We start from the raw sequence: 16805 nt of genomic DNA, 5'->3' as shown, positions 1-16805 counted from the left end.
ACATGTATGACAGAGTGAAAAGGCAATGACACCTTGGTGTTCTTATGAAAATAGTTTTGACTTTGAAGATTCTCCAAAAGGGTCTTGGGGGCTCTCAGGGGTCCCAGGGGTACCATTAAGAGCCACTGGCTTATAGGATAGGTAGGTAATTTGGAAGCTTGGATGGTGGCATGGAACATTTGGGAGAGGAAGCTTTCTGTTCGGAAATATATGCATGGGAATGCGTTTAAGCTGTCATTGCAGAACAGAATTGCTTCCCAGCTAAAGCTCCTCCTGCATTGCAAAGGAACACTGAGAACTTGGAAGCCAATGGTACGTGTGTTCATTTTTGTCAGATGAGCAAGATTACACCAACCAGTCCAGAAGTTCTGCAGTGGGAGGGGTCATTAAAAAATGGTAAAGTGCAGGTTCCTCTCCTCTCCGTGTCTGATAACAGTCGCTTCAAATGCAACTTCCTTAATGGCTGTTACTCTACAACCCCTTACTTGGTGGTTCTTGCGGCTGTCGGCCTCAGATGAAGTTGTGTCCTGTGATAGAAATTAGATTGTCTGGAAGCATTATTTTCCTCAGCTTCTGTCACAACGGGTGTTAAAAGTATCAACGTGGCAGCTGTTAGAGTAGATGAGGGAAATCCCTGGCGGTCCAGTGGTTAGGACTCTGCACTTCCACTGCAGGGGGCATGGGTTCGATCCCTGGTTGGGGAACTAAGGTCCCATATGCCTCGCGGCATGGCCAAAAAGAAAAGTAGGTGAGGTATTCCATGTTAATCAGTTTAACTGTTTAAGAAGGGTGAATGAGTGCAAATCCAGGTCTCTGGGGAGTATTTTGCATATGTCTTGGGTGATGTATACGATTGTCAAAGTTAAGGTAAGTGGGCGGAAAGCACATGGGGCACTTGGTCATCAGGAAGTGGGCGATGCACCAGGGGCAGGCCTGACGGGGGTCTTCAGTGCTGACACCAGGGCTTGGAAGGGCCGAATTTAAGGGCAGTGTCAATGGGTTTCTTTTTGTCCTCTGATTATTGAAAGTCAGGCTGTTCAGCCCTAAGGGCCAGGTGGCTTCATCTTAATGAAATACAAGAGGCTTGCTTCTACCTGTTAATAAAGATGTGTGAGTCTGTGGTTTTGGGGTCTATTCACTGCCATAAAGGAATGATTCTGATTTCCTCCCTTGTTCGCCCACCCTCGAGGATTAAGTGATACCTTAGTTAACTTCTTGGTTAATGAAAGTGTTCTAACTTGGTCTCATTTCAGGAGTTGCTAACTTTTAAATTCTGAGTTGTGTGTAGGCGAAAGTTGAGGTTTTTTTTTTTTTTTTTTTTTTTAGAAAAATGAATATAATGCAATTAGTTAAGTGTGTGCAGGAGAAATAGGTGGGAAAAATGACAGTCAGTGAGGTTCTGCTACAAAGCTTTTTAGCAAAAAAAAAAAAAAAAAATTTGGATTTCTTTCCTATCTTGAGCTGTTTAAAATGAAATGAACATACTTCTTTTTCGATGAGGCTGTGCTTTAGCCTGTCTTAACACCCAAGTGGAAGAGGTTCTAAATATTGAATTATCATTTCTTTGAAGAGGGTTCCACCCTCCACCCCCGCCTTCCAGCGGGGGCCTGGTTTGATGTTAGCAGAACGGAAAGTGGAGATGAAGTCTGGCTGTCTTGGGTATTTTGAATCTGGGGGCTGAGAAGCAGTACCTTGGATGACTTGTCCTACTGTCGGCAACTTACCGGGCTTGCAGAGGACTGAAACATTTCTGAGACCGTTGTTTATCTGAGTGTGTTTCCAGCAGTGCTGACAAAGTGAGAAGGATCTGTCCAGTAGAAGCATCACAAGTTATGGACCGAAGTGAGTGAAGACTTTGAAGGAAGAAAAGGGAACGTCTTCTTTTCCGTCTCACTTGAAAATAAAAAAGTGAGCCCTTAGTAAGGGCCAGGTATTGGGCTGAGCACTTTGTGTGGATTATTTGGTTTGCCCCTCACGATGACTCCGCGAGATAGGAAGGGTGTTCACCCCACCTTTTTTTTGATACGCACGAGGGAGTTGAAATTCAGAAGTTACGTAAATTGCTCAAGAACACACAGCAGGTAACTGATGACACTGGGATTTGAAACCAGGTGTTCTGAGTCAATGTTTCTAGCCTTTCTGGACATATTATGGGATGGTCAAAGGGAGAGGAGGGGTACTTCTTTGCAGGGATGGAAGTTAGCTATTTTGTTTCTGACTCCCCAGATTTCTCATAGAAATCTGTTGAATAGGGCCAGCAGGCCTCTATTCTCCATTCTTGATCCAACAGTATAAACTTGGCTTTAATTAGTTTTAGGAAAACCATCCCCTAAAGAACAGTGTAATTTCTTTTAGGCAGCAGACAAGTTGATACTGTAGTACGTTGAACCCAAGTTCGACAGCTTGCCATGTCCCAGGCACTGTACTAGGGACTGGGAGGCAATGGGGAAGAAGAATTCTGCTGTTCTTACTCTCATGGACTCACAGTCTAATGGTGAAGACAGGTAAACAAGCAACCCAAGTGAACAGGTGATTTTAGGACAGTGGTAGTGGGCCCAGATGGGGTAATTGGAGCGCCATATAGAGAAGCGTATTGCCAACAAACATATAACCCATATCTGGGGAGTCCGAGAGGGCCTCCCAGAGGCAGTGACATCAAACTGGGACTGTAAAGGTGACTGGAAGTTAGCCACAAGGGTTGGGGGGGGAGGGGAGCAGTGTCAGGCAGCAGGAACAGCATATGTCAAGGCCTGGGGGACAGGGAGGCATAGAGCATGTTGGGGGTTCTGGACGAGTTCATCATGGCTGGAGTATAAAAGCAGTGGGGAGAGTACAGAGAGACGAGGAAGGAGGGGTAGACAGGGACCAGATTATGGAGAGCCCTGAAGAGATTTGGGAGGGTTTCAAGTAGAGGAATGACATGGTCCGGTTTATGCTTCTAAAAGGTCATACTGGCTGTGCGTGTAGAATAGATGCAGGGAGAAAGACAGACTCAGAGAGATGAATAGGAAGGGTTTATGGAGTCCACTTGAGAAATGGTAATGGCTGCAATTGGGTTGGGGAAGAGGAGTTTAAAAGAATTGGGGGAGTCAAGAAATGTCTTAAAGCTTAAAATCAGTAAGATTTGATGCCCATTAAACTTCTTCATTCATATATTTGACATATTTACTAAGCACCTACCATCTGGTGGGCACTGGTGATGGGAATGCAGTGGGCATGCAAAACAGATCCCAAACAGATCTGGGCTTTAAGTAGGGCAAGGGATGAGGTAGGAAGGAGTGTGTTCTAGGCCCAAGGCAACAGCCTGGGCAAAGGCCCTGTGACAGGGATAAGGAGAGAGGGAAGACGGGAGATGCCACCAGACTCTTTGGAGGTAGATGATGTGAGTATGGAGGAGGAGACGAGGGTTGGGCAGACAGGTGAGTTCGTTTTGGTACATTGCGATGCTTTGGGCATTCAGGAGCTGAATCGCAGTAGCTCTTGACCGTGAGACAGATTTGGGAATCCTCCTCATATAGAAACCACTGGAGCCAGCAGAGTGGACAAGATGACCAGGGAGGTATAGAAAAGGCAAAGAGCGTCACAGATTCTGTGACCACGGATTTGGAAGACCACCACGTCTGGTTTCTCTTCTCCAAGGAGATCTCTGAATTGGTGCATCTTTTTTTCAGGCTTTACAGTATTCTTTATATTTGTGGAAAGCTTGGTATGTCTGCTTTTCTGTGAACTCACATTGATTTTTTTAAAAATTGAAATATGATTCACATACAAAAAATGATAACCCTTTTAAAATATACAATTCAATAGGACTTCCCTGGCAGTCCAGTGGTTAAGACTCCGTGCTTCCACTGCAGGGGGCACGGGTTCGATCCCTGGTCTGGGAACTGAGATCCCACATGCCAAGTGGCATGGCCAAAAAAAAAAAAAAAAAAAAAGTATACAATTCAATGCTTTTGAGTATTGAATTGGCGCATTTTTATCCCCACCTTGCTTACAAATAGAATCCGCCATCCCTTTTCTTTACAGTTTGCTCAGGGAGCACTTTCAGAGGACAGTGAATTGAAGCTGGGCCAGCGGGTGATGTGAGGCTCAGCAAAGCCACCACAGCTCCATCTGCCTGAGGACGTCACAGAGGCAGTAGTAACCCACCTTTCTCCACCCTGCTCGAGCCTCCCTGGGGGAATCCTGTTTTAGGAGGTGCATCAGCTGGTTAGAGCAGTGGTGGGAGGTGGAGGTGGTCTAGAAATGGCTTCTGTAGATTGCATGATTTACTTCCTGCCGAGTACCTTGGTGGGTGCTTTATAAACACGATCGTTTTGAGCCCCTGACCACCTGCTGAGGGAGGTACTCTTATTATCCCCCTTTTACAGATGGGAAGAGCGAGGCTTAGGGAAGTTACGGATCTGGCCTGAAGCCGTGCAGTGATGACGTGGTAGAGCTGGGCTTGGAACCCTGGCTCTTGAGGCCAGGTGCTGTCAGGAACAGGAGAGGATGCTGATGCTTTGCAATCAGAAGCCATGTCTGAAGGAGAAATCACTTAGAGAGCATTCCCACATTCAGAGGCCTGTGGGCATCGGAAGACAGATCAGTAGCAAAAATTCTGGGAGGCGTTTGTCCTTGTGTCTGGGGGGGGACAAGGGCAGGAGTATCTTCTGACTAGGCTGTTTGAACCTAGGGTAGACCTCATTGCCAGGTGTTCAAGCAGAAGCAAAGACTATACATAGGCGAGATGCGGGGGTGGGGTGGGACGGGGGGAGTTCTATTATTGGGCAGGAGATGGAATTACAGGCTTTGCAGGGTTGCTTCGGCCATTTATTCTATGATTCTGTATATTTGGAAAGGCCAGAATGCTCTGTGGTTGCGAGTTGAGTGTAGTTCTGCATTGTTCAGCTTTTTCTCAAGGGGCGAATTAGGGAGGATAATTATCTTCCCTAACGTGAAATGTATCATCATGGGTCATACAGGAGTTCATTTATTATGATACCCAGCTGACTTGTGCTGCAGGGGATCCTTTCCTTTGCTGAGTTTAAATTTTTAAAAAATTTATTAATTTTCCAGTTTTATTGAGATACTTGACATGTAATGTTATATAAGTTTAAGGTATACAACATAATGATTTGATATATGTATATATTGCAAAATAATTACCAGAATAAGTTTAGTTAATATCTATCTCCATACATAGTTAAAAATTTTTTTCTTTGTGATAAGAACCTTTAAGACCTATTCTCTTGGCAACTTTCAAATATACAATACACTAATGTTAACTCTAGTTGCTATGTTGTACATTATAGGCCCAGAACTTATTTATCTTATAATGAACAGGGAAAGTTTACTATAAAGAATTCTTCTTGTTTTTTAAATTGAGGTATAGTAAATTTATAATATTATATAAGTTTCAGTTATACAATATAGTGATTCATAATTTTGAAGCCCAAGAATCATCCAGAATTCCACCTCACTTCCTTAAAAGAATAATGAAAAATAGCTAGCATTGAGCAGTGAAAGTCTGCCAGCCCCTGTACTAGGCACTTTTCATGTACCATTTCATCTGTTCCTCAACTCCTTGAAGTACATATTATCTCCATTTTACAGATGGGGAAAGGAAAGCAGAGAGGTTTAAATGGCCTGGATGACAGTGATGGACTAAAAATAATAGTTAGTGGACCAAGAGACAGTTGGAGCTCTGGAGCTGACCATCTGGGCTTGTTCTCATCGATGTCTGGTGACCAGTTCAGAGTTTGTTAGCAAAGAGCCCTAGGTGTCCATATAGTATTTGATGTACCAGGGTCATGCAGCTCAACTGCAGGTTGGCCCTGGCTCTGTTTTTTCCCTTAGGTGATCCCCAGCCACTGTGTGAGTGACACAGGAGCCCTGGGTACAGCTGTGAGAAGTTTGTAGGCACAAGTGGTCCAGGATCAGATAAAGAGGCAGGCTCTCCCACCCTGCTTCTGAACAATAGGAAGTCTTCCATAAGATTGCTCCCAGGCCCATGGCACAGACTGAGTTTCCACCTCCTCCCCTCCAGGCCCCAGAGACCTGTTCTGTTTGCTATCGTGGCCTTTGTTTTTACTTCCAGGACATCACTGATGATTGCACCAGAACCTCTCCTCCCCCTCCTCCCCCTCCTCCCCCTCCTCCCCCTCCTCCCCCTCCTCCCCCTCCTCCCCCTCCTCCCCCTCCTCCCCTCCTCCCCCCCTCCTCCCCCTCCTCCCCTCCTCCCCCTCCTCTCCCTCCTCCCCCTCCTCTCCTTCCTCCCCCTCCTCCCCCTCCTCCCCCTCCTCCCCCTCCTCCCCTCCCCCTCCTCCCCTCCTCCCCTCCCCTCCCCCTCTTCCCCCTCCTTCCCCTCCTCCCTCTCCCCCTCCTCCCCCTCCTCCTCCTCCCACTTCTCCCACTTTCCTCCCCCTCCCTCACCCTTCTCCTCTTCCTCCTCTTGACTAATGCTTGCACCAAAACCTAATGGTAGGTGACGGGAAACCTCCAAAGACTTGCAGCCAGACCAGGGGGGCTCTGCCTGGTCTTTTGTGAGGGTACTTATTGTTTGAGACCCTGGGGAAGAATCTGCCCCTGCCCCCGCCTCCCCCCCCACCTGCCTTTTTAAAATTGGGACCCCTGGCAGATTGCTCAGTAGAGGATCATTAACTGTGGTGGATGTGTTGGCCTGCATTTTCTGGGGGAAATGTAAAGTATGCCTAAAGTTTATTTGTTCAGCTATCTACTTAATAAGCATGTTGATGAGGAAGAAGATACTTAAATTTTTTCCCTCTCAAAATATCATGTGGCGACGGTAAAAACATTAGGAAATACCAAAGTAAAAAAATTAGCAAATAGAATTGTGCATATAAAAGAAAATCAGTTCTCCATAGTCTTGTCACCCAAAGAATAAAGAATGGTAAACATTTTAATCCATGTTCCAGGTATCACCATCGAACAGTTCTGTTTACCAGTCATGTAGACCAGGCTTATAACCCGGGCCTTCCTGCTTGTTAATTATATGTGGCTTGGCCACCTTAACCTCTCTGTAGCTCAGTTTCCCAAGAGCAAAATGGGAATAATGGTAGCGCCTGCCTCCTGCTGTGGTCCTGAGGATCTGAGAACATTTGTAAAGCCCTCAGCACGATGGTGGACATGATCATGCTTGCCAAATGCTAGCCGTTGTTATTGGATATGGTTGCAGTGCAGAACCTTGCTGCACGAGCGTGGCGTGGTCCAGGCACCTCCTGCAATTATCAACTGCAGGCAACGTTGAGTAGGTCATGCTTTGTCATTCCAGAACCCTGTGTCCACTTTTTCCCATTAAGGGCCTGAAACTGTTAGTAAGGTGACCAGGTGGTGCTGAAAGTTCAGTGAATAACAGTCACACTCCTCCTTCCTGGCCTGGTCTCCACTGGGGCCAAATACTCATTCAAAGGCGAAGCCTGAAAGGAGAGTCAGTCACAGTAGACCAGGCCCCTTGCCCGGGCACGTAGCTGCTCTCCTGCATTCGGCAACTTCCCAGTGTCCTTCTGGGAGGTCGAAGTGTGCAGACACAAATTTGGTCTGACTCAAAATTCAGACAGAACTTGTTTCCCAGTAATCAGTTCCAGAAGTACACTGACTTCCTGACCCTTTGTGATACAACTTTTATATATAAGCACGTAAGGGAAATATTAATGCCCCTTGGTGGTTTTCATTTGTGCAGCTTTTGGGGAGGTTGTTTAAAACATTGGTTTGCCTTTAAGTATAAAATATCCAGTTGGGAAGAAATGACAGGATCATAGACTCAATTCTGGAGAGTGGGACTTGGCAGACTGTCCCTCTGCATGTTGTCTGTCTTTCCCCAAGGTCCAGAGATGCTGGCTCTTCTGTCTGAGAGTTTGTGTTCTCAGCTGCTGTCTCTCTTTATACATAAGTTCAAGGCAGTGCTCTTTATCTCTCTTGTAACATCTTGGTTGTTGGGGGGATAAATTAGTTTTTCCTTGCTGTTTCTCACAAGCAGTGAACTGAGGTGCTAAGGTAGGAGAAATGCTTCCTGAGGTTTCCTGCTGATCATTGCTGCATACTTCTTCTGAAAAGAAAACTTGGCAGCCAGAAAGCAATTTCAGGAGATTGTGCTTTTCCACGCCTTTATAACTCTTGTGGCTTGCGGGAGGAATGCTTTCTGGCAAGGAATCTTGAGTAAAGAGATGGGCAAAGATGTTTAGGGGGTTCTGGGTTTGGAGGAGAGGTCTGGGGAAGACCCAGGTGACCCTGAACGTCTACACACCAGGTGCCTGAGGAAATGATGGGGTTACTGCAGTCCACACCAGCACACATTCTTCCCACAAAACTGAGATTGATTCTTAAATGTCAATTTAGTTTTTTACAATTGGCTCCCACTCCTCAAAATTTATGGCCCTGAGGAAAGCTGTTTCTATGAGTCATGTCAATATTTTCGTTGATATTCGTGTGTATGTGTGTCTACTAGGCTGCGTAGAGGTTTCCTGAATTTAAGAGCATTTTCTAGGACTGCCCCTAACTAGCTGTGTGCGTTCCTGACCAAGGTTCTTAAGCGACCTCAACCTTACTCTTCTTAATTGCATTGGGCAGGGTTTGGACCACGTGCTAAGATTCTTTCTCCCTCTGCAAGTGTTTCTTGGTGAAGTCTGAGAAGGAAAGACACTGGAATAGCCTTTGGGTGAAGTGTGTAGGTTGTTGAATTCTCAAAAGGCTGCCAGAGCTTTGTGGTATTTATTACTAAGTTTCCTCTTATTAATTTCATTTTGTTGCTTTGGAACCTCAGCCCAGGCACTGCCGGACCCGAGTTTTATACCAGGTGTTTCCTTCTGACTGAACATTCCCTGAGGCAGATTGAATATGTTACTGTTTCATAAGTCAGACTTTCCAGCTCCTCAGCACTGCAAAGTTCTTGGCTGACTTCCCTTCTGTCTTCATATTCACTATTTATTAGCGAGGGTCTTCAACTTGGAGAATTGGATTCAGGCATGGTTGTGTTAGAAACAAGCATTATTGTGGTTGGAATATCCTGAAATTAAAGAATATGTGGGAAAAATGTGGTTGCAGATGTCCTGCTTGGCTCAGTGAATTGCCTGCCTGTCACACTCCCATTTAAATTTGACTTTTAAGTAGGACGCTTTGGAAAATTGAGCTAAGCCAATGTTCAGTGACTTTTCCGTCCCCCCCCCCACCCCACCGAGCATTTCTTTCCTTCTAATAATGTTGCATATTTTACTTTGTCTAGGATTCTCAAGAAAGCCATGTCTGACAAGATGTCTAGTTTCCTTCATATCGGAGACATTTGTTCTCTGTATGCCGAGGGATCGACAAATGGATTTATTAGCACCTTGGGGTAAGAGCACCTGGTTTCTTGTGTGGCGGGATTTGTTTAAGACATCATAACATCAGCTTAAAAACTGTGATTTTTCTAGGACAAGAATGTTTCCATTTTACTGGCTTTTCCAGCAGTTGTTGGAATCATGAATATCAAGTCTCACGTTAACCAAGTTTAACATCTTACACAAAAATACTGTTTTCCTGTCAGTTCTGCAAGAGTGAAATCTCATTAGTTAGGACTCTGTTAATTCAGAATTTATTATAATTTCCTCTTTTTTCATATGTCAGGGGGCAAGTGTTAAGTATACGGGTTGAATTTTAAGATTAATATTTACAGACCCCAAGGAAGTGCTTTAGCTTCCTAAAAGCTCTTATTTTTAAATGGTGACTTATTTGTTGTACAAGCAAAGACCAGAACTTCTCAGATGCTTATCTCTCTTCTTGAAGCAGAACTTTTCCTACTTCAAGCTGCTGTGTGCATCTGAAAGTTACAAATTGCACAAAGTTCTTTAAATCAGACTTTTGGTCTTTTGTGCTTTCTTCAGTTCCCCCACCTCCACCAACTCTTAAGGGTATAAATACATTCCCTAATGTACTCATTTGATTATCTTCTCCCTTCTTTCCCTACTCCTATTGTCTAGAAGAGGAAATGAGAGGTGAATTAGCCCCCAAAGCAGACACAAGCAGAATGGCAGTGAAGATGGTTATAACTGCAGAAGAGTCACAAATGGTCTATAATGTCTTTGCTGGAAAGGAGTAGTGGGTGGCATTGTTGTCTTTGGCAAGAGCTGATCTCAAATAGATGGGGCGAAGGAAGGCAACAGCTTCTCCAAGAACCTCATTCTTACACAGCCAGAACCTTCATTTTAATCATACTTCTTAAAGTATGCTTGTTCTCTGGGATTTGTGCAAAGTTAGTACTCTCAGGTTCTCATTTACTCCAGCCTCAAAGAGCAAGTTAGTTCAGGTGAAGAATTCTACAGCTCAACTGGACCTCTCTGAATAAAGATTTTATTTTCAAAAGTCATCCGATAAAAACAAGTCATCCACGACTGCCTGATCACCAAATCAAGGATTTTTTTTTTTTTCCTCAGTCCTTACCTTTTTTTAAACTTCTCTAAAGACCCACCCTTCACATTTAACCTTCTGTGGCTTTTGGCAAAGAGTCCTGCTGCTTTGCCTCTCTGTTGTCCCTTTTTTCTTCTTGGCTTACTCCTTGCTTTTTCCATCCGTGGTTGAATCTTGAGTCCTCTTCTTATTTTTCAGCCATAACAGCACCAATAAGAAGTAGGAGTGGTAACTCCTTACACGAATCCTGTGGGTGTTCACAGCTCTGTGCCGCGTACTGTACATACACCATCCCTTTAATCCCCAAACAGCTTTTTACAGTGAGCACTATCATTATTGCTCTTTATGGGGGCAAAAATTCTGAGCATCAGAGAGGTGAAGTCACCTGCCCCGGGGTTTCACAGTTGCTAAGACTCTGGACTCTAAGACCAGCGCTCCTAACGGTTGCCCTTGACAGGGCAGACTTTTCCTTCCTGGCGCCTCTCTGGCTGAATTTGCTCACCACCCTCCTTACTGTCTGCCCAGAACTCTTACCTGGATGCCTTGTTCAATCTCCACCCCACTATATGCCCCATCTCTCCTCTTTGGCCCCAGTTTCTTTGAACGGCGCCGCTGCCCTGCCAGTCACCTGGGCACGCTTCCTGTCACCTGCTCAGTCTACTGTGCCAGCCCCTAAAATGTTAGTGCCTCCTTTTCTCCCAGAGCATCTGTTCTTAGATTTCATATGAACTACAGAGCTTTCTAAGAGTTTTCCTCAAGTATTATGAACAGATTAATGATAAGGTCTCCCCCTTTCACATGAGGATGGCTCTTTGATGAACTTTGGGCCCTAGTCCTTCCTTTAGATGAATATTTCATTCCCTTGGTTCCCTGCACATATTTGAGGATAATTGGCGTTAAAAATGGATTTGGGAAATAAAGTGTGACCTTTCTCCTTCTCATATTTCTTACATTTATGGAGCACCGGTCATGGATTACGATGAGTGACTGCCAGTTTTTGTGGAATCAGCCTCCAGCTCCATTTATGGTGCCCAGTTCCACTTATATAGATGGTGGTTACCTCCAAAGGGCTTTATTGACTCACTGCACTTTAGAACTCATCTGGGACCTTGGAGAGCCCAAGCGTATGACATGCAGTGTCAGAGAAGTGCTTCTGAATTACCTGCGGAACTTGTTAAAAATAAAGGTTCTTGGGCTTCCCTGGTGGCGCAGTGGTTGAGGGTCCGCCTGCCGATGCAGGGGACACGGGTTCGTGCCCCGGTCCGGGAAGATCCCACGTGCCGCGGAGCGGCTGGGCCCGTGAGCCATGGCCGCTGAGCCTTTGCATCCAGAGCCTGTGCTCCGCAACGGGAGAGGCCACAACACTGAGAGGCCCACATGCCACAAAAATAAATAAATCAATAAATAAACAAATAAAGGTTCTTGGGTCCCATCCTGGAACACGGCTTTAGTAGGCCTGGGGAGGATGGGCACCTGGTATCAATATATTTAAGAAACTAGAAGTCTTATGAGCATCTCCCGACTTGAGAATCCTTGAGACCTACTCTTCGATTTTACACATGAAGAAACTGAGAGCAGGAGTGAAGTGATGGAGTTAGCCTCGTGCTGCTAGTAGGTGGCTGAGTGCCGTCTATAATTCGTTTTCTTCTAGCCTAGACTGGGGCCCTTTCTCCTACCTCTTCCTCCTCGTTTGAGAGCCTGATGAGAAATTAACCCAGTCCTGCGCTGGATTCCAAGGCTTTCGCCCCCTTCCCCTGCATACACGTATTATATTTGATCTGATGGCATTACCTGGTTTATACTCACAGAGGCTCACTGATTCTTGACTTTCTGCTCTTGATTTTTGCATTACAATTCCGGCTGTGGCCACACTGTCCCTCTTGTTGATGCAGAGAGCTCTTGTGTCTTGGAGCTGAAGGAGGCAAGTTGCTGGTGGGACACTTTTGATTCTTCCACCAGGTAGATACTGAGCCCCCAGCCTGGGCAGCAAGTGTGCTGGCCCTGGGCACCTTCCGCGCCACAAAGCCGGCGGCTCTCTGCCCTCATGGAGTTCGTAGCCTAGTGCTCCATTTGTGTTTTAGCCCGGTGATATCGGGGGGACAGAGGAGAGGCAGAGACGGCCTGGGGCAGGAAAGGCTTGAGGGCCTTCATGGGGAAGATGCGGGCTCTGAATCAGGGTCTTGACAGACGTGCAGGACTTGAGGAGTTGTCGGGGAATTTTGGAGGAAGGAGTGGTAAGAGTTAAGGCCGGGTATTTAACGGTACCTTGCCTTTGGGATAAGACACAGATTAACGGAAGAAACCCTGGAAAACCATATTAACTGGGAGCAGATTCTGTGGTGACTTGAAAAGTGAGCCAGTCTTAGCGATACCACTTTCAGGAACTTGGAAAAGTCATTTAAACTCCTCAGAGCTTCCATTCCCTCATCTGTTCAAACAAAAATATTGTTTTAAAATCGGTTCTTCTAAAAGCATTGTGCAAGTCAGGTTGTTCAGTTGGGACTTTAAACACGCGGCTCTATATATAATTTGGCGCTGGTTATTTATCTGTAAGTTTTGCAGTAGTTGCTTCTGAAGCTCCAAAGTCCTTTCTTACTTCGATGCTTTTGTATGTGGGGTTCCCTCCCCCTGAAAATGCTCCCCTCTTCTTCATCCCCCGCCTTGATTTCAGTTTCCAGTAGCTCCAGTTTTCCCTCTTCCACCGGCAGCTTTTCAGATGGCCTCAGGCACAGTTAGTTTCTGGCTGTGTTTTGTTCTCTTCCTTTACAGCCTTTGGTTTATATTCTTGATATCAGTCTGTCTTTGGGGCTCCTGCACGAACTAGCCTTGAGCTCCCTAAGGGCAGGGGCCTGGCTCCTCCTCATCTCCACATCCCAGGGCCTAGCTCAGTGCGTGGCATGGGGTGGGCCCCTCAGCTGCCATTGGTTGAGCGCGCGGATCCCTTGCTGTGCCCCCGACTTGAGCATTAGTACGTGCTATGCTCAGATGTCTCATGGCTGTGGGTAAGAGAAAAGAGGCACAGAAAACAGTAGCTGAATGTGTCCGTTGCAGAAGCAGAGTCTTGGGCGTTTGGATGAGGTTTAGCCCCCTACACAGGAAACCTCTAGTGTCAACAGCTCCCTGGCAGGAGAATAGGGCAGCCTAAGTTTTGTGCGGGAACAGCCCTGAGTATTTGATTTTTGCATAGTGCTAAGGGTTTTATTTTCTTAGACTCGGCTTGGTACAACATTTATCTTTATTTTCTTTGCAGCCTGGTTGATGATCGTTGTGTTGTACAGCCAGAAGCCGGGGACCTTAACAATCCACCCAAGAAATTCAGAGGTAAGTTGGTGACCTTCCCAGAGCGGGTCCCTTGCCTCATTTGAAAATTCATGAAGTGTGTTGCTCTGTGTGGATTTACTTTTTTAAAAGCAGTCACAGGTTTATTTCTTACATATGTTTTAAAAGTACGATACCAATTTCAAGCTTTCTGACCTCTTGCAAATGCATAAGTAAGTTCAGTGTCAAGATTGGGATGGCTTGTATTTGGGCCTTCATTTGTCTCTTGAATACATGTTGGTAAGTGCTCATCCAGTTTAAAGCCTCACACTTGTGCAGATATGTCCAAACAAACAGGATTTCTGGATTGAGTCACAAGGAACAAGTGTTATTTCAGCAGATCTTGCTGTCCCTTTGGGGGTTTGATATCCTTAGATACCTCCCCTTGGAGTGAGAAGTTCTTGATTATTACTTACTTTTTGAGTTAAAAGGCTTAGGTGGGACAGCTTTCCTGCTGGTAGCCTAGCAGTGTTGGCTTTCTTTGTAGGCCTCTTGCGTTTGATGCCTTCCTTGGAAGGTAGCTTAGTTTATTCCAGGAGGTGTTTAAAATATAGTTGTTATCTTAAATTGGGAAATATTTTGTTTTTATTTTTTGCTGTGGCTATGGTTAGTGGTTCTCAGCTCTGGCTGTGTAGTAGAATTATCTGGGAGAGATTTTAAATTAAATGGCTGCCCAGGGCCCCACTCCAGACCAATTAAAGAATCTCTCAAGGTTGCGGCCTAGGCACTGCCATTTTCAAGGCTTCCCATGTGGTTTTTATATGCAGCCAGGGCTGAGAACCCACTGGGTTAGGTATTTGACTGATGGCTCCAGTCCCAAAGAGTTTAAACCTTGCTGTTTGCAGATCGTATCCTTTGAGTTATCAGTTCTTATTGTTAGGTGATTTAGAAACTGTTTTGAGTTTTTTGGATAAAAGCTAAAGAAATTAGAATAAAATAGGAGGCAGATGTTCAGGTGGAGAGAAGCCATTTGGAAAGTGTTCAATGTTAAGCTGCATCCAGTTGGCACGAGCCTGCCAGCAGAATGTTTTCACCTGGGGGGGTGCTGGTGGGAGACTGTTAAAAAAAAAATTGTTGGCGTAAGCCTGATGCGACAGGAACCTGAGGTTCCTGTTGCCTCTTTTGCCTTTTTCTTCTCAGTTCCTGTGCCATGTCGTCTTCTAAAACAGAACCCTGAATGCAGCAGAAAGATTTGATCCAGTGATCATAATCCAGTCACTCACTCATAGAATTAATTCCCTACTCTGAATTATATAATGTGCTGCAATTTTTCTTTTAAAAGAGCCAAGAGTGATAGACTTGAGCCAAGAGTGACGGACAGATAATGTGCTAAGGGCTCTGCAAGCACTTTTAGTTCTTGGAGGGGTCTGTTCTCCCTGGGAGGGGATCAGAGTCCTCAAAGGTAGAGGTTTAGTAGCTTGTCTGGAGTCACAGAGCTGGTGATGGATGGAGCAGGAGCTGGGGTTGTCAACTTGGGCTGCACAGAGGAATCACCTGGGAGACATTCAGAAATATCACGTATGAGCTCCACTTCCAGAGATTCTCATTTAATTGGGCGTTTGAGGTACTTTGAAAGCTCCCAGGGTGAGTCTCCTGTGCAGCCTAGGCTAAGAACCACTGTTAATAGAGCCTGAGCTATAAACTCCCGGCTTTGTTACGTAGCAGGGAGCTGGTCCTCACGTTGCTTTTGCAGCAGGGACCAAGTGAAGGGATGAGAAGCTTATTGCTTGGGTCCAATGGGAGCTCTTATCCCATTCTACACCTTGGTTCTGGGAGTTGGGAAAGGGAGCTGAGAAAGATGTTAATGTACTGTACAAAGTTAGCCAGTGGCTGTTTGAATACAGGTTTAGAACGTTAAAATAAACAGGACCATAGCCAGGGGAAGTCAGGAGAGATATATGTTTTCCTGGCACCAGGGTAAAAGTGCCTGGTGCTTAGATGTATTCCTAGTGGCTGATTGAAAGGGGTTGTTTTGAGATAAAAGTGACAGTCCGGTAGAGGACATTTAGAAAGAACCAAACTCCGTTTATCGTTGATGGCCTGGCCTGGTTCTACAGGTGGTCATGTGACAGTGACTTAATTTGTTGACTGTCCTTCCCCATAAATTAAAAATAAGGTTTCTAGGTTGTGAGGTGCTTTGTACTTGTGGGAAATCTGGTTCAAAACAAGCTTTGCTGCAGGCTTTGTGAATGTAGGTCAGGGCTGCCTGAATTCCTTGTGGTGCGCCAAAGGCCCTCTGCACACAGGTGAGGGGTCCAGGCCCGTCTCCCTTCGCAGCCACTGCCGTGCCAGGAAGGCCTCTTCCACCTTGGAACCTGGGCGACATTTTCCAAAACAGCCTTTCAATTCTGGTGTAGCGTACTTGGAAACATTTTTCTCTAAAATGAAGAGAAAGGTCTCTCTTTAGAAAGGGATGACTGCCTTTCCAAATACTAGGCTATTTTGAAGTTGAAGTCATTTTGATGTTTAGGAATGGTGCATAGGGCAGGTGGGCCATTTGGAGGCGTTTCTAGTCCATTTCCTTGCTTGCCGTTGCACCTCAAAGTTTAACAAACACATATGGAAAAGTGAGGTGCTGGCAAGCGGCCGCCTGGGATGATGGAGTCTTTATCCGAGGAGTCAGCAGAGCTACATTTAGTCATTCGGGTTTGCTGTTGCTTCCATTGTTTCCCTGCCAAGTTATTTTCTATATTGAGAACCATCATAACCTGTTCTTAAGTAAATGGAAGCCAAAGGCCTATTTATCTAATAATACCCCCTGTGGCTTCTGACTTTGGGTTTTTAGTTTTGTGAGCTCTTCTTGAAATCTGCTACCCTAGCGGTTAATAACATAGGCTGTGGTATCAGGCTTCCTGGGTTCAAATCCAAGTTCTACTCACTCTTAGCTATGTGACCCTGGACAAATGGCCTAACCTCCGTGAACCTTGGTTTTCTCATCTGCAGAAAAAAGATGTTATCAGTCCCTCTCTCATAAGGTTATTGTGATGATTAAATGTGTGTTCCGCATGTAGTACTGAGGGAGCCTGGCCCTTAGTTAAGGGCTCAGGAAGCCGTAGTTATCCGTCTTTTTGTTCCCAGTTCTTAGTACAGAGCCTGATACTCACGAA

The 16805-nt window shown here is 45.5% G+C and overlaps 1 protein-coding gene across 10 annotated transcripts in view; it reads left to right on the top strand.

The window, feature by feature from the left end:
- Positions 1-16805, top strand: part of ITPR1 (inositol 1,4,5-trisphosphate receptor type 1) — a 327850-nt gene that overhangs the window by 15312 nt on the left and 295733 nt on the right. For all 10 annotated transcript variants that reach the window (XM_067043583.1, XM_067043582.1, XM_067043578.1 and 7 more), the window contains exons 3-4: positions 9221-9328; positions 13631-13701. In XM_067043583.1, coding sequence (XP_066899684.1) covers positions 9237-9328; positions 13631-13701 — 163 coding nt within the window. In that variant the 5' untranslated portion in view covers positions 9221-9236. The remainder of the gene's footprint in view (positions 1-9220; positions 9329-13630; positions 13702-16805) is intronic.

The sequence above is a fragment of the Kogia breviceps genome, chromosome 10, assembly GCF_026419965.1.
Source record: "Kogia breviceps isolate mKogBre1 chromosome 10, mKogBre1 haplotype 1, whole genome shotgun sequence".
NCBI classification, from domain to species: Eukaryota; Metazoa; Chordata; class Mammalia; order Artiodactyla; family Physeteridae; genus Kogia; species Kogia breviceps.
This window is presented reverse-complemented; position numbering and strand designations above follow the sequence as displayed.